General features: G+C 47.9%; 10 protein-coding genes across 10 annotated transcripts; 6 read left to right on the top strand and 4 right to left on the bottom strand.

Moving 5' to 3' along the window:
• Positions 1-252: 252 nt before the first annotated feature.
• On the top strand, positions 253-2,282 carry ARB_02104 (uncharacterized protein; the record flags this gene model as incomplete). The annotated part of the gene is made up of 3 exons (XM_003011505.1): positions 253-267; positions 464-994; positions 1,086-2,282. 3 exons carry the CDS (start codon positions 253-255, stop codon positions 2,280-2,282), a joined length of 1,743 nt encoding a protein of 580 aa, XP_003011551.1.
• Positions 2,283-3,717: 1,435 nt separating this feature from the next.
• Positions 3,718-6,849, top strand: ARB_02103 (choline kinase, putative; the record flags this gene model as incomplete). Its single annotated transcript, XM_003011504.1, has 6 exons — positions 3,718-3,757; positions 3,808-3,829; positions 3,994-5,247; positions 5,302-5,821; positions 5,880-6,020; positions 6,076-6,849. 6 exons carry the CDS (start codon positions 3,718-3,720, stop codon positions 6,847-6,849), a joined length of 2,751 nt encoding a protein of 916 aa, XP_003011550.1.
• Positions 6,850-7,255: 406 nt separating this feature from the next.
• On the top strand, positions 7,256-8,065 carry ARB_02102 (uncharacterized protein; the record flags this gene model as incomplete). The annotated part of the gene is made up of 1 exon (XM_003011503.1): positions 7,256-8,065. The coding sequence occupies one exon, from the start codon at positions 7,256-7,258 to the stop codon at positions 8,063-8,065; it is 810 nt and encodes a 269-aa protein (XP_003011549.1).
• Positions 8,066-8,473: 408 nt separating this feature from the next.
• ARB_02101 (alpha-glucosidase AgdA, putative) lies at positions 8,474-11,442 on the top strand (the record flags this gene model as incomplete). Its single annotated transcript, XM_003011502.1, has 5 exons — positions 8,474-8,684; positions 8,743-9,368; positions 9,440-9,755; positions 9,805-10,269; positions 10,463-11,442. 5 exons carry the CDS (start codon positions 8,474-8,476, stop codon positions 11,440-11,442), a joined length of 2,598 nt encoding a protein of 865 aa, XP_003011548.1.
• A 439-nt stretch (positions 11,443-11,881) lies between these two features.
• Positions 11,882-12,789, top strand: ARB_02100 (uncharacterized protein; the record flags this gene model as incomplete). The annotated part of the gene is made up of 2 exons (XM_003011501.1): positions 11,882-12,235; positions 12,295-12,789. The coding sequence occupies 2 exons, from the start codon at positions 11,882-11,884 to the stop codon at positions 12,787-12,789; spliced, it is 849 nt and encodes a 282-aa protein (XP_003011547.1).
• A 344-nt stretch (positions 12,790-13,133) lies between these two features.
• ARB_02099 (aspartic-type endopeptidase, putative) lies at positions 13,134-14,775 on the bottom strand (the record flags this gene model as incomplete). The annotated part of the gene is made up of 3 exons (XM_003011500.1): positions 13,134-13,737; positions 13,798-14,508; positions 14,582-14,775. The coding sequence occupies 3 exons, from the start codon at positions 14,773-14,775 to the stop codon at positions 13,134-13,136; spliced, it is 1,509 nt and encodes a 502-aa protein (XP_003011546.1).
• A 1,296-nt stretch (positions 14,776-16,071) lies between these two features.
• Positions 16,072-17,625, bottom strand: ARB_02098 (uncharacterized protein; the record flags this gene model as incomplete). Its single annotated transcript, XM_003011499.1, has 1 exon — positions 16,072-17,625. The coding sequence occupies one exon, from the start codon at positions 17,623-17,625 to the stop codon at positions 16,072-16,074; it is 1,554 nt and encodes a 517-aa protein (XP_003011545.1).
• Positions 17,626-18,399: 774 nt separating this feature from the next.
• Positions 18,400-21,185, bottom strand: ARB_02097 (alpha-1,2-mannosidase family protein; the record flags this gene model as incomplete). The annotated part of the gene is made up of 6 exons (XM_003011498.1): positions 18,400-18,746; positions 18,801-18,823; positions 18,994-19,676; positions 19,707-20,239; positions 20,384-20,883; positions 21,007-21,185. The coding sequence occupies 6 exons, from the start codon at positions 21,183-21,185 to the stop codon at positions 18,400-18,402; spliced, it is 2,265 nt and encodes a 754-aa protein (XP_003011544.1).
• A 565-nt stretch (positions 21,186-21,750) lies between these two features.
• Positions 21,751-23,184, bottom strand: ARB_02096 (uncharacterized protein; the record flags this gene model as incomplete). The annotated part of the gene is made up of 1 exon (XM_003011497.1): positions 21,751-23,184. One exon carries the CDS (start codon positions 23,182-23,184, stop codon positions 21,751-21,753), a length of 1,434 nt encoding a protein of 477 aa, XP_003011543.1.
• Positions 23,185-23,947: 763 nt separating this feature from the next.
• On the top strand, positions 23,948-24,714 carry ARB_02095 (uncharacterized protein; the record flags this gene model as incomplete). Its single annotated transcript, XM_003011496.1, has 3 exons — positions 23,948-24,209; positions 24,328-24,412; positions 24,471-24,714. 3 exons carry the CDS (start codon positions 23,948-23,950, stop codon positions 24,712-24,714), a joined length of 591 nt encoding a protein of 196 aa, XP_003011542.1.
• Positions 24,715-24,844: the final 130 nt, after the last annotated feature.

Raw genomic sequence — 24,844 nt, 5'->3', positions numbered from 1 at the left:
TTCTGGGTAGTTGTAGCCGCATAACTAAGCTGCAGCATGCAGGCAGAGAATGGGGGATGGAGCTGGATGGAGATGCAGAGGAGACAGCGACAACCAGGTGGTTAAGTCACTTACCATCCTGGCCTTCTCTCTCAACGCGCTTTTCGCCCTTCTGCTCCGTCCTCGCTGTCCTCAGCTTTGTTTGCACTGTTTCATTTTTTCATTCAACAGAATGGGCCAAGGTCTGGGCGAGAATCCCGAGCCACAGGCATGATGTTTCTGCCCACTGTGATTGGCGGGCAGGTGCCATAGCTGCCATGCACCCTGATTGCCGCGCAGACTAACTGCACCAGCGAAGGGCGGCTTGTCGATTCTGATCTCGACCGCTTTCGAGGGAACTAGCAGTGATAGTCGGGGGGCTGTCTGGTCTTTTTATAACTCTGTTCTTTCACTTCTTCGATTCTCGATAATAATCTCCTGGTAGAGATCTCTCCGCCAGTCTTCATCTCCTCTCTCCGGTAGGCAGCATCTACATCAACAGGCAGCCGGAGTCAAGGAGAAGAAGAACAAGAAGAAGAAGAAGAAGAAGAGGAAGAACAGGGGGAACAAAATGCTATCTCCGCAGTCCTTCGAACGAGCAAACGCCGGATGGGTGCTGGTAGACAGCTCGTCCGGTGGCGGCCCTCACCCGTCCATCCCCCATCTCGCCCTACTCGTCTTCGAAGCGGTCCTCGAGGTTGTCTGTGTCTCACTACCAGGGTACATCATCGCACGCATGGGCATGTTCGATGCCGAAGCCCAGAAGTTTGTCGCCAACTTGAACGTCATGCTATTTACGCCTTGCCTGATCTTCACCAAACTCGCGTCCCAGCTGACGGCAAGTAAGCTGGCGGATCTGGCTGTTATCCCCGTGCTCTTCATCATCCAGACGCTGGTTTCCTATACGTCGGCGGTGATAGTGTCGAGATGTTTTGGTTTCAGGAAGAGACAGTCCAACTTCGTCAAGGCCATGGGAGTAAGTCATGAAGTCGCTGGGGCCAGGGAGACGTTGCGGCAGCCGAAAGAAAAATAAAAATAATAATAATAATGCTAATAACACAGCGTAGGTCTTTGGCAATTCGAATTCCCTGCCGATATCACTGGTGATATCACTTTCAAAGACGCTCTCTGGCCTGCACTGGGACAAGATCCCCAACGACAACGACAACGAAGTCGCTGCCAGAGGAATCCTCTACCTGCTCATTTTCCAGCAGCTCGGCCAGGCGGTCCGTTGGAGCTGGGGATACCACGTCCTTCTAGCTCCTCGGGAAGCCTACCTGCGCGACGAGGAAGAAGCCCCTATCAATGCTGCAGACAGATACCGCGATGACCCAGAAGAAGATGACGACGGCGACAATGATAACAACGAAGGTAGATATCTCGACGAGCCAGAGGATCTAGTTCGCACTGCAGTTAACAGCGGACACACCACTCCTCGATCAACTCACTCGGAAGACTCCTCGCACTTTGAATCCGGCTCGCAGACGCCGGTTCTCGAACGACACCGTCCGTATGCCAAAACTAACAGTGCTGACGGTAGTGATGACAACGACGAGACGGACCTACCTACTCTAGTCCTGCCAACAGGACAATTCCTCGTCCGGCCAGACCAGGTCGACAGCAGTAGTAAACAGCAGTCATTCCTCTGCCGCATCTTCCGCCCCATTGCCACCAGCATACACTCCACTTCCCAACGTTTCTTTACCTCCTTACCTATTCCGCTCCAGAAGAGTCTCGGTTGGGTCTCTTCCCGCCTTACCTCGTTCTTCTCTGGTCTCTGGTCCTTCATGAACCCTCCTCTCTGGGCAATGCTTATTGCCGTCCTCGTAGCCTCTATCCCGTCCGTCCAGCGCGTCTTCTTCACCCCAGGCAACTTCCTGAGCAACTCCGTCACCCGCGCTGTAAAGCAGTCCGGCGGCGTCGCAGTTCCTCTGATCCTAGTCGTTCTCGGTGCCAACCTGGAACGAAACACGCTGCCCAAGGATGCCCTATCCGACGACGATGATCCAGCTGAAGAGCGTAAACTCATCGTTGCTTCGCTGGTAGCTCGTATGGTCCTTCCAACAGTCATCATGGGTCCGATTCTTGCCCTTGTCGCTAAGTTTGTGCCCGTCAGTATCCTGGAAGATCCCATCTTCATTGTCGTGTGTTTCCTGCTGGTGGGTGCACCTTCGGCCCTGCAATTGGCCCAAATCTGCCAAATCAACAACGTCTATATGGGCGCGATGTCGAGGATCCTCTTCCATTCCTATGTCATATGGTAAAGTAAAAAAAAAAAAAAAAAAAAAAAAAAAAAAAAAAAAAAATAAGCCACTATAACGCAGCAACTCCTGGCTCCAGGGGCCCGGTAGTATCAAAGCTAACGTAGGTCTCATAGGATCCTCCCGTCAACGCTTATACTAGTAATATCCGCTCTGCAGGTCGTCCAGTGGGCCGCCAGCTAGCTTCTTCTGCTCTTTCATCTTTCATTGGTATTATTTGATCTTTTTCATGTTCACTCGGGTGGTGGCCCCTTGCAGCTGCTCCATCCTCTGGGGTCTTTCGGTTAGCTTTGTGTTATGGTCTTCTTGTCTGGTCTGGCGCGGCACACAAAAGGGAGCTTCATCTTTTATCTGGTTTGTGGAATGACAGTTTCATGGATGTAAACTATATCGACAATCACGTAAATAACATCGACGCCCGCGTCAAGCAAAAATGATAATGAGCTTCGTCTACCAACCTTCGGTCTGCCTTGCTCGGCCTTTTTATATTATTTATGTCGTCGTCGAGTTTGAGAGCAACAAAAAAGCAAAAAAATAAAAATAAAAAAATGCAAAATAAAAATACAAAAAAAGAAGTCAAGGTCACATGATGCACTAGCCTCAAAGTGGCAAAGCGTCCTTTCTGCTTGTGCCTTATCAGGCTGATATTAGGTAATCTTTGAGTCACATGCTTTTTTCCCTTTTTTCTCTTTCTTCGCTTTTTTTTTTTTCGACTTCAAACTCCAACTTCACCAACTTTTGTTCTCTTTCATCTTCTTTACGCGCGTCTCTTTCTCTCATTTTCTGGCTTCACGGAGCACCCTGCTTGGGCTGAGTGATACTAACCTCCCATCTAAGTTACATACAATACGGCGCACAGAGTCCTCCAGGCCGATCCGCGTTGGCTTTCAAGGATCAAACGTCAAGCATCAAGCTTATGTATTGAGCCTCCACTTTAATCCAACCCAGCACAGGACGATCGTCATACAATCCTCGCTTGCTCGCTCGCTTACGTGGATGTGGGATACTCTCGCCTCTCTCTCACAATCTCTCTCTGCCAGAAAAACTGACAAAACCTCAGCTTTTTCGCGGAATCGGACTGTCTGCTGGTCAAAAGAAGTGATATAAAGGCATCGAGGACAAGGTGGAAAAAAAGAAAGGAAAAGAGAGGAACACAATAAGAGAAAGGAATAACTAGCATCCAGACAGATAGCTACATTTATTAGATTCTTGGTTTTCCTTTTTCTTTGGAGGTTGTTGGAAGAAAGGTTGCTGCTTGCTTGCCTGTTCTATCTCTATTTTCTCATGGCATCCTCTGTCTCCCTTCCAGAATATTGACCTATTGTTGGACAAGAAATTGTTCCGTTCCGGTTGATATCCTCTTCTCTTCTCTTATTCTTTCTTTGTTCGCTTTTCTTCTACTTGCGCACCTACTATATACCACAGACTGCGCGGAAGCATGGATAGCTCAACGCGCCCTTCTATACAGAAGAACCTTAGTGAGTCACCGTTTTACCCCCGTTATTTTATCGATTTGACTCTCTTTCAGCTACTGTAGTGTTTCTCAGTCTGTATGATATGCTTATGTTGCTTGTTGGCAGTTGGTGATATTTAAGGGCTAGAGAGTGCTCTGATAGAGTCTGCTTTCTTGTATCAGATTACATTTCTAGCCTATTGAGACTGAATTTCAAGGAGACATGTAGTCATATGTATAAAACTGCTCTACAGTATAAAGAGAGAGAGAGAGAGAGACCCAGAGAGAAGAGGAATGGCTTTTGCTAACATTGACCCGATTAGCTCTTAATACCAAAGATATAGAGCCAATATCTACATCAGTAGCCTCCAGCAATGCACCAACATCAGCACCATCAACAGCACCTGTAGGTCAGTCAGGGGAGGAGCAGCAGCAGCAGTCTTATACAACAACACCAGATACCACGGGGGCTCGAAAGACCTTTCGTTCGGGCAAAAAGGGAGTCTCAACTCGACCGTGTATACCAAAATCATCGTCCGCCTCCCTCAAGTCAGTATCAAGTCAGATATCCCATCTTAGCCTGGACCGTTCAAATAGCGACTTGAGCACAAGCAGCAATGCAAATACACATAATAACACCAGTGGGCTGCCAACAACCTCCGCACCCTCGGACGAGGACCGACTGTCTTCATCCATCTCATCATTCCCGGCCTTACCACCACTCACATCTGAGCCACAGTCGTTTCTCTTCCGCAGTAGTACAGCCGATGATGTCAGTATACAGGCTCAGTACCATGCTCTGCTAGGTCAAGTTCATCAATGGCTGCACCAAGAGAAGTCAAAACTTGGCCTACCATCTACATCTACATCTACATCTACATCTACAGCGAAGTCTCCCCGTCTTATCCCGCGATCTACATCGGCACCTCTCAAGGGGGATCTGTTAGGTGACAATTCTACCTCGGGGGATGCACAAGTGCCCGAGTCAACCCTAGCACTGGAGAAACTGGAGAAAATCCTCTCGCAGTACTCTACAGATGGGTTTTCAGGACCTGCTGGAGCACCATGGAGACGAAGAAGAGGCGGTTCATGGGGCCAAGGGAAAAGAGGTTACGGCTTGAAGGGCCTCCGACGTGGCTCGGCGTCAGATTCCGATTACACAGATAATGAAATGTCTGTTCCCAGCGCTGATGTTGTACTTGATAATTCTAAGACACTTCTATATTCCGGTGGTGAGGCCGACTCAGACACATTGACACAGCCTGAGGGCAGTAAGCCTGCTACCAGCAAGGATAAAGAGTACTGGCTATATTTTAAGTCTGAGATTGTTCGGTTGACGCATACTCTTGGATTCAAGGGATGGAGAAGAGTCCCTCTCGATGCAGGGGGCGAAGTTGAAGTTGTTCGTTTGAGCGGCGCACTTACCAATGCCGTATATCAGGTCTCGCCTCCAAAGGATATGTCCAAGTATTCTGAGTCTACTTCTAGCCAGGGCTTGCCTAGAAAGCCTCCTCCGTAAGTATGCCTTGTTATCTTGTATGGAAGATCAGCATAACTAACGAATGGTAGAAAACTGCTTCTCCGTATCTACGGCCCTCAAGTCGAACATCTTATCGACAGAGAGCATGAACTTCAAGTCCTCCGCCGTCTGGGGAAGAGGAACATAGGTCCCCGGGTACTAGGAACATTCAAGAATGGCAGATTCGAGCAGTACTTACATGCTCGTACACTGACAACTCGCGACCTACGTATACCAGAGACATCTATCCAGATTGCCAAACGTATGAGAGAACTCCATGAGGGTATCGACTTACTGCCTGAGGAACGAGAGGGTGGCCCGGGTTTGTGGAAGAACTGGGACAAATGGGTCCATCGCTGCGAGAAGGTGACCACCTGGCTTGACAGCGAAATTCTTGCAGACCACAACGAAGGCAAATCAGCCAAAGAGCCATGGAGAAAACGAGGATTTGTCTGCGGCGTCCCCTGGGAAACTTTTCGGGGTATGGTTGATAGATATCGCCAGTGGCTGGCTGCTAGCTTTGGTGGAATGGAGGAGATTACCCGTCGGTTGATTTTTGCTCATAATGACGTGAGTTCCTTCAATCATCCTGATGCCGCATTAGCCAGGACTAACGAACAATATACAGACGCAATACGGAAATCTGCTTCGTCTCGAACCAAGCGGGGAATCACCACTATTGCCTGCCAACGAACACAAGCAGCTTATCGTTATTGATTTTGAATATGCGGCAGCGAATATGCGAGGAGCAGAGTTTGCCAATCACTTCGTAAGTCCGCCTACGCATTTATCTATGATTCAAGGAGTAGGTATTAACTCTATAGACGGAATGGTGCTATAACTACCATGATGAGGACCGCCCTTGGAGATGCAACACAGCTTGGTATCCAACGCTTGAAGAGCAAAAACGGTTCATCCGCGCCTATCTCACTCATCGGCCCCGTCTTATCTCTGAGACAAACCCCAGCACCTATCCCTTAGGCCAGAACTTCTCCACTAGCTCAGTGTCAAGTACCATGACCACACCGGGCCTGAGACCAACATACACCAGCAGCCCCCGTGTTGCTCCCTTAAGCCTAGACACATATACTCCTTCGGTACCCTTCTCGATAAGTGAAGACGACCAAATCGATGAGGAGCTCGAGGTAGAAGTGCAAAAGCTGCTTCATGAAGCTCGGGTCTGGCGCGTAGCTAACTCAGCTATGTGGGTAGCATGGGGTATTGTGCAGGCCAAAGTCCCTGGCCTCGAGGCTGCGGTTGCAGGGACAAGTACTCCGGTAGCACATACTTCTACAGCTGACGCAGCCAGCAGCGAGAACAACAAAGAAACTGCTCTAACTAGCGATGAGAGTACCGATGATGCATCTACCACGCCTACGCAAGAAACGGTAGATGTGCAGCAGATGCTTGCAGCTACTGACCAGGCGTTGCAGGAGGCAGAGGTCGATGAGGCTGCGGATGAGTTTGATTATCTCGCCTATGCGCAGGACCGAGCATTGTTCTTCTGGGCTGATATCCTGGCCATTGGGCTGATCAAGGAGGAGGAACTGCCTATGGAGATGCTTGAGCATATCAAGAGACGTATTGTTGAATATTGATTTGCTTGATACCCTCCCTGTCGGAGTATCTATCATTTGGCGAGCGATGATTATTTTCCTGTTTATACCTATTAGTTATTGTTGTGACTAAATTGAGAATGTATGATGTCTAGAATGTGAATATCTTTACTATTTAACTACCTTTCTTCCAACCATAATGCTTAGCTGTTAAGTAACGATGCGATTCAACTGGTAGCTGGTATACAATTAGTATCTAAAGAATTCTTTCCTGTCTAGCGAGAAGAAAGATGGGTCGAGTGTCGAGTAATAATTTAAATGGCCAGATGCGATTGAAACGCACTATCAGCTTACGACATCTCCCTCCAGATTTGCTGATTTCCGCCAAACAACTTTCTTAAGACCTCAGTATTCAAGGCGACGGTATCTGGGGATAAGAAGTATTGAAATGGCCTTCCCTGCGCTTCATATTGTCGAGCCCAAGGGTGCTCACACTCACTCGGCCATTCTCCTCCACGGCCGCGCGAGCAACGGTGCTGAGTTCGCTGAAGAGTTCTTCGACTCACACACGTCCGAGAAGAAGAATCTACCAGCCCACTTTCCTGGCTGTAGATGGGTGTTCCCTACATCTCGAGAGCGATGGAGTGTTGTATTCGAGGAGAACATGACAGCCTGGTTTGATATCTATTCTCTCGTGAATATCTCAGAGAAGCAGGACCTTCAGGTTGAGGGGCTTAAGGAGTCTACAGCATATCTACTGGACATCCTGGAGAGTGAAATCGCACTTCTCGGAGGCAGAAGCGACAGGCTCGTACTCATCGGGATGAGCCAGGGCATGGCAACAGCTCTCTGGACACTCCTGTGCTCTCCCGGACGAATCAAGGGCAAGATAGGAGGCTTTATAGGCATGTCTGGCTGGCTCCCGTTTGCCGGCGATATACTCGACCTACAATCTCAGTCTCCATCTCAGTCTTTGCAAGATGTTATATCGACTCGATATGGAGAGCATATTCAAGCTACGGATGAAGAGGTCAAGGCCATGCTGTCTACACCGGTGATGCTGCTACATGGGACAGACGATGCCTGGGTGGACGTTGAGCTGGGTCGACAGGCACATGCAGGCCTGACCAAGCTGGGGATGCACGCTGTCTTCAAGGAGTATACGGGTGCGGAGAATGACGGGCACTGGGTCAAGGAGCCGGAGGGTGTCGATGATATTGCAGGGTTCCTTGGGGATATCTACCCGGGGGAGACATAGTGACTGACCAGGGCAAAGAAATAACCAGCCCCGCCGGTGGCATTAGTTAACCTCTCACAATGTAACGGAGCCCGCATCTGCATCTTGAATCTTGGATTCAAACACTGCAACCGTTCGTGTTCACCCGGATCCAGGCCAAAAAAGCAAGAAAGCAAGGAAAAGAAGCAAAGAAAGCAAGATGAAGAAGGGGCTAGCTATGCAGTTGCATTGCTGCACTCTCCTCTTCCCCCGGTTGGCGCCGACGCAGTAACTATTTATACCGCCAGAAATGCCGTTTATTTTGATCTAGGCTGTAGTTATGCCACGTCCTGAAGACTCGCCGTCGATATATCAATAACTAGTCAACTAGCCAGAAAGCCATAGTTAGTTAACTAACTAATATCCTCTCTTGTTGCGGTGAGATTCACTATGTTCGGGCGCACACTCGCCCTCGCTGCAGTCTTCGCTACGACTGTTTTGTCGGCTGCTGCGTCCCTGGAGGAGTGCCCGGGGTACAAGGTATCAAACGTCAGGGACAATGGCCATACTCTGAAAGCGGACCTCCGGCTCGCAGGCAAAGCATGCAATGTTTACGGCGAGGATATCAGGCAGTTGAAGCTCCGTGTTGAATACCAGACTCGTAAGGCGCCTCATCATATTTACTACCTATATACAATGTGTGCTAATGGGAATAATAGATGAACGGTTGCATGTTATCATTGAGGACTCTAAAGAAGACGTATATCAGGTCCCTGAGTCTGTGTTTCCTCGACCAGAGTCTGAAGAGAATGACAGTGCTTCGACAAAATCAGCTTTAAAATTCTCCATGACCCAGAAGCCATTCTCCTTCAAAGTAACCAGGCGAGCTACTGATGAAGTCATCTTTGATACATCCAACTCTCCTTTGATCTTTGAATCTCAGTATCTACGCCTTCGCACTTCTCTGCCGGATGAGCCCAACTTGTACGGACTAGGAGAGCACAGTGACCCTTTACGCCTACAGACAGAAGATCTTGTTACTACACTTTGGAATAGAGATGCCTTTGGTATTCCTCCTGGCACTAACTTGTACGGTTCACACCCGGTCTATTATGACCATCGAGGGAGATCAGGCACTCATGGTGTCTTTCTCTTGAACTCCAATGGCATGGATGTCAAGGTAGGGAGTGAGGATGGTGACAACGGAAAAAAGTACCTGGAATATAATATCCTAGGAGGCGTCTTAGACTTTTATTTCATGGCTGGACCGACGCCAAAGGAGGTTGCTTCTCAATATGCTGAAGTGGTTGGCCTGCCCGCCATGATGCCCTACTGGGGTTTTGGAGTAAGGCTTTCACGTCCATACCGCTCTTCGCCTTTGACTTATATGGAAATCTCAATGCTGATTGAATCTAGCTTCATCAATGCCGGTATGGCTACCGGGACGCTTTTAATGTTGCCGAGGTGGTCTACAACTATAGCCAGGCTGGTATCCCCTTGGAAACTATGTGGACGGATATCGACTACATGGACGGACGCAAAGTCTTCACACTGGACTCGAAGCGCTTCCCCATAGACGAGATGAGAGCCCTAGTAGAGTACCTCCACGATCGCAACCAGCATTACATTGTCATGGTAGATCCAGCAGTGAGCTACGGCGACAATGACGCCTTTGAGAGAGGGAAAACGCAAGACGTGTTCATGAAATCCAAGGACGGAGCAATCTATAAAGGTGAGTCAGAGGCTCTACCCCTCTATATACTCTACTAAGTCATTTATAGGCGCCGTCTGGCCTGGTGTCACTGCATTTCCTGATTGGTTTCATCCCGGGACTCAAGATTACTGGAATAATGAGTTCAAATTGTTTTTCGACCCTGAAAAAGGAATAGACATCGATGCTCTCTGGATAGATATGAACGAGGCTTCTAATTTTTGCGATTGGCCGTGTTCTGACCCTGAAGGGTGGGAAAGAGACCATGATCTACCACCAGCTCCTCCACCAGTCAGACCGATCCCAAGACCGCTACCTGGATTTCCGGATAAACTCCAGCCTGGTAGCGTTAGGCTTGTCAAGCGTGATGGAACAAGATTAAGAAGCAAAGCTGGCTTGCCAGGTCGTGATCTTATTGATCCGCCATACAGGATCCAGAACGAAGCTGGATCTATCAGCAACAAGACCTTGAATACTGACCTGGTTCATGCCAATGGTCTAGTTGAGTATGATACTCATAACCTTTACGGCACTAGTAAGTTTTAGACTTCTGCCTCTCCTTATACACTATACTAAGGTTCTCCAGTGATGAGTAGTGCCAGTCGAGAATCTCTTTTAGCTCGACGTCCGACAAAGAGGCCCATGGTGATCACTCGAAGTACTTTTGCGGGGGCTGGAGTTCATGTTGGGCATTGGTATGCATACCCTTTCCTTCGAATGTGTTGCAGTGCTAACTAAATACAGGCTCGGTGATAATCTCAGTGAATGGAGCCAGTACCGGTTTTCAATTTCCCAGATCCTTCAATTTGCAGCTATATACCAGGTTCCCATGGTAGGAGCTGACGTATGCGGCTTTGGTGGTAACGTCACGGAAGAATTATGTGCTAGATGGGCTATGCTAGGTGCCTTTTACCCGTTTTATAGGAATCACAACGATATTGCTGGCCGAGACCAGGAATTTTACCGCTGGGAGTCCGTAACCGAGGCAGCAAGGACTGCCATTGGAATCAGATATAAACTCCTTGACTACATCTACACTGCTTTCCACCGTCAAACACAGTCTGGAGACCCCGTTTTGAACCCACTCTTCTACATCTACCCAGAGGATGAAGATACCTTTGCAATCGACCTACAGTTCTTCTACGGCGATGCTTTGTTGGTTAGTCCGGTAACGGAAGAAGGTGCCACTAGTGTTGAAATATATCTGCCTGATGATATCTTCTATGATTACTATACAGGGGAACCTATTGAAGGAAAGGGAGACCTGATAACAATGGAGAATGTCCCCATCACGCACATTCCCCTTCACTTCCGCGGCGGACAAATTGTCCCAATGCGCGCCGACAGTGCCAATACAACCACCGAGCTGCGAAAACAGCCATTCGAACTTGTCATCTGCCTCGACCGTGAGGGTAACGCAGAAGGTAGCCTCTATCTAGATGATGGTGATTCCCTTGAGCAACCCCATACATCAGAAATCAACTTTGAATACCACAACGGAGTCCTCAAAGTCTCTGGAAAGTTCGATTTCCAAAACGAGGAAGCTTTAGAGATCAAAAACATATTTGTCCTGGGTTACAAGCAGGATATGAATGTTCAAGACAAAGGGAATATGAACAAAGACTCCCAATATGATGCGAGATTGAAAAAGCTGGCTATCAAAGCTAAAATTTTACTTACGGGGCCTTCTGAAATGACTCTTCACTAGAGGATGGCAGTGAAGTGAGAGTATTATTATCCTGGGCATTCAACAGATATATATTGATGCACTTGGTCAACTTTTTGTCTTGTCTCCATATCATGGGAGGCTTTGATATTACCCCTACCCCCTTTGATGCCCTCTCTCAGAGCTAGAGGTTTTCTAGATAGAATATCACAGCAGAGCACATGATAATATACCTATATACTAACATTCAGAAATTAAGACAGGCCTAGCATTTATGTTTGTAGCCATGGCATTAATCTCACTTGATTTAGTTGCGTTCCCTGAGCGTCGTCCTGCTGCACTCCCAACTGCTATCAAAAAAGTCTTCCACCTCCTTTCTCTTCTCTTCAAACAAACAACTGTCCTTCCAGTTCATATTTGAACTTCGACTTCGATCAAATTCAGCCTACAAACCACCTTCAACAGCCCTTGAGCGGTGATCATGGATCTCGGCAAACGCTGCGGCAGCCCTGAAAGCCCCAAACGCAAGAAACGGAAAACGAAACATGCTCTGAGACCCAGATCAGCTTCAGTTCCAGCTCGATCTAGGGCTCCACGGCCTGAGACTGCTCCTGAACCCAAGGCTGGAGACCCGTTGACGAAAGAAGCTCTTGATGCATTGGATAAATTCGTCATGGCCAATCCTAGTGCTGAGGCCTTGAACGAACGCGAGTCAGGGACAAAGATGAAGCTTCGCTATGCCCCTGATTACTTCACTGCATGTGACTTTGTTGCGCAATGCGAGATGCAAGAGATTGCTGAAAATGGAGGCTTTGATATGTCTGGCTTGAGAATCGTACGTTGGTATCATGTTTTATTCACTCGATTCTTCATTCAATCTAACGTTGCTGGTAGGCCTTGCATGACCGGACCCATGACTATGCTTGCATTGAAGTTCCAAAGGGTGAGGAAGACTATGCCGCTGAACAGTTTGCGGATAACGAGGACGACGGAGCTGTCTGTGGAGACGACAAAGATGGCAAAGCTCGTGATATCGACGATACCCAGGTTGAAGGTGCTGTTGATATTGAAGGAAATATGACTGGCAACCGTACTATCGAGCTTGCTTCCAAGGAGGCCTGGCTTGGGGCTCGCGGGATGGTCCTGGACACTGCCGCTGATGGAAGACTTGAGCTTCGCCCTCCTACTAGGCCATCATCTTCAGAGTCTGATGAGGAAGATGAGGAAGATGAGGATCCCATGGTTGGCTTGCCAATATATTTTTCAGATCCAGCCAACTTGAACCTGAACGACTTTATCCAGGTTCGCGCTGCCATCGAGGAAACTGCTGTCATCATGAGGAGTCTTTTCGGCCGTCTGCAGATGTTGGAGAATGAGAACGAGGATTAGAATTGGCATAGTGAGATAGATGTCTATCGTGTCGAGTTATGTGTGTCCAGATAGGAAATACCTCCCTGACAGAAAAATAATGAAAAATAATGAAAAAAAAAAAAAAAAAGCGGTGCTGTGTGATGGAAATATTGATTCAGGGGTATCGAAGGATGGGGCAGTGTGCGCCATATTAAGACTGTATCTAAAAGGCCCTTTCGAGCACATGTCTCTTCCTCACCGGCTTGAATGGTGTGATTAATTGAAATAAACAAGATCAGTATACAGGACAAGTTCGCTAGTCTATATGCATCTGAAGAGACATCGTCAGATATTAATTATAACGTTCCAGATGAACTTTGCACTTATTTGTTAGACGTGGGGACGTCTGCCGGAAGCTCTTGCGGCGAGTAGTCCCTGTCAGGCAGCTCTGAAGGTGCTTGTTGGCTGACTCCAGCATCCATCTCAAGGGGGATATCATGGTTATGTTTCTTGTCCTCCTCCGCTCTCTGGCTCGTATTAACAAGGGGCAGCCCTGCCTTGGAATCTCTGTCTCGGTTTTTGTTCCGCCGTTTGAGGAAGAAGAATAGTCCCAGAGCAGCTATAGCCAGGAAAGCAACGACACCGATGACTATGCCTGCAATGGCGCCGCCACTCAGAGAAGAATCATCGTCGCAGTTTGAGCCACCTCGAACAGTTACTAAGTCTGTCTCTGTTGTTGGATTGGCCTGCCAGACGCTAAACTCCTTCATGTCGTTGTTAACGTGTATATAGGCGGATGTAAGGAATGGTTGGCCTAGATAAGGCATAGCTTCACGTCTGGTCTGCCCGAAATTGATAGTCTTGTTGCCATCAACTATCTTCTGTTGTCCGTTATCATCTATTTCTACGTTCGGCAGAACAAGTTGATGATTAGGTATGGTGATCTGAAGCCCGGAGGAGAGTATGAATGTGACATTGCCCATAAACCTGGTCATGTTAATTTTCTGTATCGTCTCATATATTTAAGGGGAGGAAATTGGCACATACACATCCTCCGGCTCATAGGCAAGGCTTGAAGGGTAGATTCCAGTTGAATGCTCAACAGCCTTCCCCGAAAAGGCTTTCTTCAGGTTGCCAAAAACGTCCTCCGGAAGAATAACCTGGCTGTTATCCGGCTTGATGCAGGCGCGTAAAGCAGAACCCGGCGTATTGAGCAGGCTCGTTTTCTTTCCATCTATCTGATTGACAACAATATTGCTCAGATAGACGAGCAGTGAGCTCGGGCATCCAATTCCATCTGAAAATGGAGCTGTTAGAGGCGCGCCTCCAGCCATCTTTGCCTTGTCATATCCACCCAGCACCAAGCTTCCATTCATCTGGTTCTCCTGCTCAGCTCCTTGCCATCCCCAGAATAGTGACCATGACCTCGACGCAATTTTGCCTTGGTCGTAGAGGCGATTGAGAAAGGCTGAATTCGGCCCGAAGCCTATTCCATTCTGAGGTATGACTCCTGGCTTTGGAAAGTAGACTGGGAACTGGTCGAGTGAGATATCTGATCCCACCTTTAGAGTATCTGTTCCTCTTATATTTATGGTCTGGCCTTTCGGGTTCTGATCTGTCTGCTCGGGATTCTCTGGTCCTCTCCAAGACGTCGAGCCTTTATCGTTGAAAGACCCTCCATGTACCCAGGAGCAGGCAGGTCTGCTCAGATTACCGCATGGGAAGCTCGTGTTCCAGAAAGACGTACTGTTCCAGTCACTACATACAGATATGGTGTGTTAGCGGTTAACTGACTGCAGAGTCTGCATTTGACCATATAAAAACGACTTACGCATCCAGCGCAGCCACTATAGTCTGCGCAGGCGTTCCGAATTCCACAGCTAACCCCCATCGCACAACTTCTCGGTCTGAAATCGTGCCATTCCCAATGGGCAGAGACAATGGCGGTGCGTCGCAAGCAGATCTGACAAGGCCTGAAAATGAGACCAGGAGATACGCGCATGTCAAAAGCAGAGAACAGCCCATCTTGAAGCCGGTCTACTCCCTCTGATAGCGGTAAACACAGCCAACCACGGTTCACAGGCAACAAGATGGGTTGTTTTTCAATGGAGAACTAGGTCCTTTCGTAGTCGCTGTGTTCCTGGATTGTTTGTGGAGGAGAAGATAGGGCGAAAACCTGAGGCCTCCGTCCGTCTCTTTGGCCCAGCAAGTATCAACTGGTGATCCTTCAAGGGCTAATCAGCCATGTTTGGCAGGGATAAACATGACCGTCGTATTGCACAACTCAGCCTTCATGAAGACTTGCGGGCCCGTTCATGCATCGATGATACTGCATGTTACAGACAAGCTGTGGCTTTCCAGAGTCACTACGGAGTCCTCCGTTCGTTGATCATACGCTAGATATGCGGTTAGCAGGAAGTCCGATAACTATCAGAACAAGGGCATTCTACATCTTACGAGGAAAAGTCTTCATCTTCGTTCTCCGGCTTTTTCTGTTGCACACTTTCTTGGATTGTGAGAGCCAATCTCCGGTGCTGAGCCGCGATCCCTGTGATGTGTGGAACAGGAGTGGAGGACACAGACGGCCGAAGAGCTGCTCAGAGTGGTCAGGATGCAGGCGCTTCATGGATTCCAGCTTGGCGATGGCGTATTCTAAGCAAATGGCGTTACAGCCGCAAGAAAGTAGCGCATGCTCGAGATGAAACGTTGACTGGATGTTGGTATAGCTATTTGGTCGTGTGTTGTTGCTAGAATCCATAACTAATTCGTGTGTTATTCTTGTGTTATTCTATAACTATCAACATCTAAAAAATATCTACCAACGGGAATCTATGTGCATATTAACCAGTTAACTAGCTAGTTACTGTGTTCACGAACTGACGCACGAAGATGACAAAATATAGTCATCAGTGTTTTAGTCTTTATTCGAATTCCAAGGGTTAGTAACTGCAGAGACTGAATCAATACGATGGCCTGGAGGAGGCAGTTAGGCAATGACCGAGGATAGGGGTATAAAACGGCTGGCGCGTTGGATAGCTAAGTCATGGCGACAGGTTATCTATGAGAATACTGGTTACCTATGAACGTTCGAGTCAGCTTAGCATCGATCTGTTCATGTCGGCTCGGCCTCTTCTCTCTCATGGAGTTCATATTCAAGATCTCTTTTTTAACAGCACACCAGCTGTGATACAAGAGTAAGGGCTGTTGCCGCGTATTAAGGTATATATATATAAATCACTGCAAACCCCCCGGGCAACGACAGTAGGCAGAAGGGGAAAGAAATAAACATCACAAGTAGTCAAGTAAATATGAACTTGGCCATCACAAGCTAGCCTTCCCCCTGGACTCAAAGGGCTGGAACAAAACTAAGATACCAGCCGCTATGAACAAGGCACCGCTAACATACACGGGTGCGGCTGTCTGAAGATTGGCAAACATGGCAATAATGGGGGCCATAACGCCGAAAATGCGATTCGCGGCAGCAGTCAACGCATTACCAGTTCCTCGGTCCTTGGTAGGGAAAATCTCAGGCGTGTAGGCATACAGAACGGCATACATGATATTACTCATGAAGTTGTAGGCGCAATTCCAGCCCAGTAGCGCATCAGAGGTCCTTGCAGTTGTGGAGCAGAAGAGAAAGACACCTGTCATCACGGTGGAAAGTGAGAGGGCCCCTTTGCGGCCAATATAGGGTATCTCGACCAGTGCGCCTCCGACAAGAGAGCCCGGTATTCCTAGGACTGCAATAATGAGAGAGTTCCTATAAGTAATGTAGGTAGAGCTGTCACCAAAATGCGCGCCTCGAGAGGCTTGGATGAATGGCAGAAATGCGTTGTATAGAGGAAATCCAAGACCAATGAACGCCCAAACACCGATTATAACTGAAGTTGAAAATGCTAGTGTAGGAGATCCAAACAACGCATTCACATGCTTAAAATCAAACTTTGACAACTTGCGCTGCACTGCAACTTTGGCGTTGCTTCTTATGGGAGGTCCTATGCGGGCAAGGTCTTCAACAGTAAGAGTGGAAACTTTGCCGTTTCGTCTGGCAACTTCATGCACAACCCGGACTGCTTCTTCATCCTGACCTTTCCCCATTAGATACTTCGGAGACTCGAAGATGGTGAAGCAAGTAAATCGCAGGAGGAACATGATCATTGAGAGCCCTCCCATGGCAATCAGGAAGTACCTCCAGCCCATGTTAGCAGACCTTGTGCATTCGGAATTTTCCTGGCAGGAATAGTTTCCGAGAAGTGGCCAGGCAACTAGGTTCGCCAGAACTTGTGCCAGGGCCCAGTCGATCGAAAGAATGGTAAGGAGGTACTGGTGCGTTGATGGGAGGAACTCAAGGAAGATGGCTGAGTCGACGGGTAAGTTGCCACCTACTCCGATAGACCACAACGCGGCAAAGGCCCCAATGGCAGAGAAGGATGGTGAACCTGCTGCTGCTAGTCCAAACACGGCAGTGATCCCAATTGTCAAGTTAAAGGCCCACTTTCTCCCATAGATATCACACCCAAATCCCCAGAAGACAGCACCAACCAGCAGCCCCAGGTTTTGGGCAAGCGTAAGAAGCGGCGCCTTTGACGGCATGAACTCATTTTTCACAGGGGTAAAGATGAGGGAGGTAATAATCGGCCACATATTATCACTGGCCCATCCGAAGCCAATAACAATGAATAGCTGCCATTGATACCATCCCATTCCAATGTCGAGAATGGCCTTATTCAACAACAATGCTTTGGCCTCATAAACCGGGTCCATAGTGCCTTTGGGAATAGTGGCCAGAAGCTCCTCGTTCGAGGACATGTCGGTGAGTGTGTCGTCATAGTCCCCCTGTTGTTTGGGGTCATCCCTCGAACTGCTTGCAGCCATCTTGCAGTATATCAAAAATGAGTACCGTCTTTAATAAGGACAACAATATAGCAGAGTAATAATTAATTGAAATTGGTAGTATATGGGAAGAGAAAGAAAGGAATGAGCGAGGCCATATACACAGAAAGACAGCAGTAAACAAAATATGACCCCACGTTGTCTCCGGGTGAAAATAATGGTTCAAACCAGACATGGAGGGAGAGCTGCCACCTATTTAACCTCTTGGAGTGGCACACACTGACATAGCCAAGCGTCACATTATCTGAAGTTAATGTCTAAACGTAGTTATCTCGCTCTCGCCAACCCTTGGAAGGTGGAATCGAGAAAGTACCCTGGAAGCGGAGAACTCCCAGCACCATCGTCCGACTTCAGCGGGCCCAAAACTTCCAGGCAAGTCAGGAATACCCAGTCAGGAACGTCAGTAGGGCAGCAAGGGTGGAGTGTCATCTGGGATAGCCGGGCAAGCAGCAAGCAGCGTCTTCTGATTCTCCTGGTGGTTGCTTCGACAAGAAAAAAAAAACAACGAGAATAAAGTTCGTGATAAGAATTTAAGGTGGGATGACAAATCACGGAAGACGTCATAGCTCTTGTCTTGGCACATTTACCTTATTTTCTCGCACTGTCATTGGCCAAACCTTAAGGCACGTGCGAGTCTAAACAAACACTGCAAAGCCTGCAAACACCGCTTGCTTAATAATCCGCAATATCAATATTATTGCTCTTCCCACCGACAACTACAAACGAACAAACAAACCTCGACCAACACGAATGCTACTACAAATCCAGCTCGACATGTCCAGGGCTAGGCGGAAGTTCTCCCGTATCCCAACTCTTCTTTTCTGGGCCCAATACGAACTCGAGGGTCCCACCGTCTTTGATATCATCATGACTCACCCAGCTCTTAGTCCATAGCTTACCGTTGACCTTGACACTCTGGACGAAATAGCTGTCCTCACCGAGGTTTTGCGCTGTGATCGTGAGCCTTGAGTTATCACCCACCGCAACGGAAACATTGTTAAACCACGGACTTGATAGCAGATAAACTGGCTGCGTTACCACAGGGTACAGGCCCAGCAAGTTCCATATCAGCCAGCTATCAATAGCTCCTGCGTCACTATTCCCTGTATTTTATTATTAAATTGAAATGAATAAACAAACAGGACCAGAAAACGTACCTGGAAGTCCAGACGGTCGAGTACTATAATACGAGTTAACCGTGTCTCGAAGGCGGAGAACGGATTTCCACTGCCGTCCAGGGAGGTAGTTGTACAAGAATGGAGTGAAGAAGCTCGGCTCATTCCCAGGGTTAAATAATGTGGTGCCTATATAGAAGACGTATAACGTCAGAAGCTTGTGCAAGAAACGAACGAATCAAGGAGGTTGAGGCTACCTAGCGTGTTTGTTCCGCCAGAACCCACATCCCCTTTCCGGAGTCCTGGAACAAACATCTGATCGAGCCTTTGCTCCATTGTTTTTTCCCCGCCCATGAATTTGATTAGGGATTTCATATCAAATGGAACAGTCCATCCGTATTCAATTGGCAACGCCTCATAGCTATGGGAACTCCATTCACATTCTCCGCAATCGAGAGGATCATACTCCGGTGTCACAGAACCATTCGGCCAAGTTGGTGCTAGAAACCCTGTAAAGTTGAGGCTGCTGATGTCTTTGTGCCATATTCGCTGCCACCCGGCGCTCCGGTTCAGATACTTATCATAATCTTCTGGTGCTAGATCCTTGGCAACTTGGCTCAGAGCAAAGTCATTTAACGAGTACTCAACTGTCCGGCTAATGCTTCTACCAAAACTCGGAGTCACATACCCATACCGAAGCCAATCTGGAAGGGCACCACGCCCTTCCTTTGTGGAGCCAGTCAGATCTGCCGGCCCGAAGTTATTGTATGGTACTACTTCAGCGTCTGTTCTCATTGCTAAATACCCGTCTGTCCAGTTAACGCCCTTTTGAAGGCCTTTGACATATGCGTCTGCCAGGATATTGTCTGCATTGCTACCTCCTTGAACCTGTGTCTCCATAGTCAGCAATAATAATCTCTAGTAACGGAAGTGCGAGGATATTCATACTCTTCCGTTTGCATTGCCACTTCGACCATCAGGCATAAAACGCTCGAATCTCCAGATATCAATCAAGGAACGGATGGTTTCTGCCGCGAACTGAGGCTTGGTTAATAAGTAGAAACTATTCAGGCATCGGAAGGTATCCCATATGGCATAATAATCGTCATAGTAAGGTTCTGCCGATTCCCAATATGGGTTTTCACCCGTTCTGTTACTAGGAAGCAGATGCGAACGATATAGAGCGGAATACAACATTGTCCGCCTCGTTATATTGGTATCCGACGTTGTCACTGTGCCCAGGACTTCACTATTCCACCGACCCTTTGCGTCATTCACGGTATCGTTGATGTTCCAGGACCTCATCTCATTAATAAACTGACATGCTTTCTCGGTTGAAATAAATGAGACGCCAATCCTGGATTTTAAAGTCCTCGTGCCTGATGGAAACTCGAAAACAGCTCCGATTCTGTCTGCATACTGATAACCTTCTCGTCCTCCTGTGATTGTTTGCTGATTTGAAAACTTTGCCTCTCCTCGAACTTCATCATATGGATCAGTATATGGGGCACGTCATGTTCTTGCGGAAGATGGAGCTACATCAAACTCGGCACACATGAAAACCTGGAAGTTCGGTCCTAATTTTGGTGAGATTCTGGATTAAAGGTATTGAAGAAAACTCATACCTTCGTTCCAGCCTCCTCGATAAATACCATATCCGGTGTACATCCGCCCACCGCCCTGTATATCAATCTTCCCATTGCTATACATCTGGTTTGCGCTTGGTTCTCCATGGGTTGGCAAATAATGGCTTAAGTCAACTAAGACAAACTTTCCTGTAGAAGATGGATATGTATATTGGAGAATCCCGGCGTGGTCAGTAGCAGACATCTCTACTGTAATTCCATTTCGGAACCTAGTCTTATAATACCCCACTGACGCGGAGTCTTTGCCGACTCGAGGTTGCATATATGTCCTGTTGTTGGCTACGTCCACCCCGTCAAGGGTTGAAAGTGGCATCTGAGATATCACCCCATACTTAGGTGCGCCTCCTGTTCCGCTCTCATGCAAGAAGGATATAGCAGATACATTCCCATCGGGTGAATATCCTGCATTCACATCGACTTTCCTCTTCTCGTCCACATCATGGCTATTGAGCAAAGAAGTTAGCCACGTAACAATCACACTACAGATGGATCGGAGTGCTAGAGCCTAGTACACTATGGTATCAATTCCCACTTTAACTACTCCGAAGGGCAACCTGATGCCGGTTAGATGCTTATGTTGCTATGATGTGTAGAGAACATACGCTGCGCCAGGGAAAACGTTTCCACCATTGTAAGATGTGCCAGCAACACTGCCTTCAGTTCCAATGAACAGATCGACATATTGTGTTAGATCGATATCATTGCCCTTAGCATTAGATGTGAGCGACAGTATGAACAGAGGTGCCAAAATGGCAATATATTTGTAGCTAGTAACAAACATTTGATGATGCTCCTTACTAGGCTAAAACGAGAACCCTAATTAAGGCAACTTTGTTAGTGAGAAGAAGTAAAGTAACTAGTTGATGCTAAACTGACGGGAAGTATTTGACCATATATGCTTATTCCCTCCGTGTGACCTTTTACGTCCGTCCTGAGCTTGAACCTCTGTGCATAATCCTGCTTAGGTGGTATGTAGTGGGAATACATACATCCTGGAGACTGACATCCAATTACAGATGTAGGTGTCCTCAAGAGTTGAACCGAGGTGGAGGAAACATTCATCTTGGATGTAACCAACATATCCTGGGTTACACTATGTATGCAGATTGCGGGGTGGATCGACATCCAGGATATCTTCAAGCTCTGACCTTGAATGGGGTTCGTATGGCCGGTATATCCGACCCAGCACGATGCCGAAGTGTCAAGTGCTGGTCTGGCGGGTTGGTTCAACACATATCACATCTTATCATGGGAGCCTAAGTAATTCCATATAACAAAAGGGTAAAGGAGTATGGGAAGTGTCTATATCATTAATCTGCTTGGGTAAAAATCATCTATAGAACGTATTAAATCCTACTCCGACGCCAAAGGTAAGGAACATCAACATCAGTCATCGTACAAACCCAATCCCGTGATTCACCGCAGTATATTGGGACACAATATAGCCGCTTTTCTACGCCATAATCCCCCCAATTAACAACTATATCAAATCGAGTGGTCTTTCCCAAACTTTCACTGAGGAGCTTCATCTTTTCAGTCGGGGTGTGCTTTAGGTGGCTGCGAATATATTCACCCTCGGCGTGTAGAGACCGTGAAACATGGGATATTTTATAAACCGTGCTGTCTTGAAGTGATCGGGCTAGGATAAATATATCCTTGTAGATGTAAAGAAGCTCTGCGCTAAATTCCGAGAGCAGCTGCTCTGTTGTTTTAGAAGGGCCTATGCTCATAGGAGTTTGACTCCGATGTACCCCGTTCCCTTTGTTCTCATCCGGGAGGTTTGGTGAAACATTAATCACCTCTGCAGCATTGAGGTTGACTCGTGAATTAATACTCGGTAATATGCCCCGCTCAGTCTCGCACGCCTTTGGATTCTGCTTTAACTCTAGGTCCTCTAGTGTGGCTGCGTACAGAAAGTCTGTGATATCAAGAAGCGTGGTAAGAAGTAGGTGGCATTCCCCAGAAGTCGCGGTATTCAACCTCGTAGCGATTATAAGGTATGAGACATCGTTCCCATTTTCATCGTATCCTGAAACCACAGGACATGATTCTTCTTCGAGAACATTGATATTTAGCGGGAACTTTTCTCCTCTTCCACCCGCAGAGTATATATCCTTGGAAGCGGCAACAACTGCATTTCCTGGTGATTTCGTGTCCAGAACGCAAAAGGAGCTGAGATGGTCCAGGAGTTGCACGAGCTCTACAGCGCGTGGAGAAGCGCTCCTTGAGATAATTGAACATACAGGAGAATGAGGTGGCGCAGGGCTAAGTCGTAGATTTGGAGATGAAGTCATGGTAAATGAATACTGCGACCTGAGGTTGGCGATGCAGCTTTTCTTCCGTACAGAGGTGGCAGAGATGCTTGTATCACTAGACTGGAGGGTAAACATTGACGCCGAAGGAGAAATTGAAGAATCAAGACTCGTTCGAGCAGTGGCTGGTTGGCTGTAATAATGGTTCTTGTCACTTTTGTGTTCAAAGGTAGGTGAACTTTCTAATACAGGCGAGTAAATTAAACGCCATCCAGAGTCGCCGTTTCCTTCTAGTGGGTTATTGGGATGTAGAGCACATTTTAACCAAATGCCTTCGGATAATAGTCGTAAATCGGTCCAGGAGTCTCTGCAAAACGACGTATCGAAGCTGTCATTGACCATATGTATCCCTGTAGGGCCTGTACCCTCCAAATCATCCTGGTCAGTTGATGGTGTGGAAGCATCCATCTCCAAGATGGTTGGGAACGTAGCAGACCCTGTTTGCTTTCGGCTTGCAGGGTGGTGCATCCGACCCCGGGCGAGCGGTAAAGGACATGGTTGCTGGGGCCCCGCTCTTGTATTCATATTGGGTTCCATGTAGAGACATCAAGAACTTAACAATAACTATACAATCCGCAGTATGAGAAAGTATACTTGCTGGAAAGTTGTCCATATGGCAGCTTCCTTTCTTCATCCTACGAGATCGCATAGCGTCCCAGACTGCAGCATGGCCAGGGTATATTTGTAGGCAACACCAGCAAGAAGTCACAGCACTACTTCTTGCGTCCTGATCAGGCTTCGCCATCGGTATATCATGGTGAGCATCATCTTCTTCCCGTAGACGAAGCAAATGCAGTGCACATGTGATGTGTCTGTACACGTGAAGTTGCCGCTTCAACCAGATTCTTCGCGTGCTATGTGCCACGAGGCAGTCACGCTGGCTAGCCCGTAGCTGTCAAAGCCGTCATCATCAGCGTCCATGCCTCCAGAGATCGAACGTGGACACGGCGAGGCTGAAGTCGAGGTTGAGGTTGGAGTTGAGGTTGAAAGATGATGCTGTTGGAGAGTCCGAAGTTTTGCCTGGGCAAAAGTTGCATCACGTGATTTCCCCTTTGGGCCCGGAAAAACACGAAACTTGAAGACGAAGAAAAAAGCGACTCCGACGACCTCACCATCGCCGACGCATCCAGCATCCGCCATTGACAGCTCCCGCGCGCTCGAAGGGTCCCTCATTGCTTGTCCGGTTTCAATTTTGACGACTCTGCAGACTCTGCGCTCCTCTCCTTCCACCATGTCCGCCACAATGTCCCGTATGTTGATCCGGCAATCACGAACAGTGATCCGACGACCAGCGATTAGACACTCGTCCACTGCACAGGAGACCGCCGCAAAGGCCAAAGATGCCGCCTCTTCAGCTACCTCCAAGGCATCCGAGGGGCTTACAAAAGTTACCGCTGCTGCCGGTCCAGCTCTTGCTGGCGCCATGTCCGGTGTGGGTGGTGCATTGAAGAAGGTTGGAGGACGAACTGCCAAACTCGTCGCTTTCGTCGAATGTAAGGAGAATATCCGTCCAGCCGCCACTTAAAGCAAAGATTGCAGCTTAGTAAAGGAGATATGTTGCTTGCTGTGCTGTTTATATTGGGAAAGGGCTGACATAGCTTGCGTTCGCAGCTTTAATACCACCAACCATCTACTACTCCAGAGTCGGCCTTGAGTTGTCGAAAATCGTCTTCCGGGGACAGAAGATGGCACCACCGTAAGTCGATTTCTGGCTTATCGCTATTAGAAGCATGGATTTAACAATTGGACAACAGAGATATGGCCACTTTCCAATCGTACCTTTACTCTGCCTTGAACTCCCTCCGCCAGCCATCTACCATCTTCGCCAGCTTAAGAAATCCCAACGGCAGTGTTTCCCGGCTCCGAAACTTTGATGCCAAACAATGGGCCATTGTTGGAATCACAACCGCAGAAGTCATTGGATTCTTCTCCGTCGGCGAGATGCTCGGTCGATTCAAGGTGGTCGGCTATAGAGGAGAGGTCGCCCACGAACACTAGTCTCTTTTATAACTCCAGGCCATTCAGACCTAGCCCTCTATAAACAAAAAGAAAAGGGAAAAAGAACAACCGGCATCAAACATCCAGCCACATTCTCTATCCGCGGTTTTTCTTGTATCTTGCTGTATGA

The sequence above is a fragment of the Trichophyton benhamiae genome (assembly GCF_000151125.1).
Source record: "Trichophyton benhamiae CBS 112371 chromosome Unknown Abenha-G-c-31b08.f1, whole genome shotgun sequence".
Classification (NCBI taxonomy): Eukaryota; Fungi; Ascomycota; class Eurotiomycetes; order Onygenales; family Arthrodermataceae; genus Trichophyton; species Trichophyton benhamiae.
This window is presented reverse-complemented; position numbering and strand designations above follow the sequence as displayed.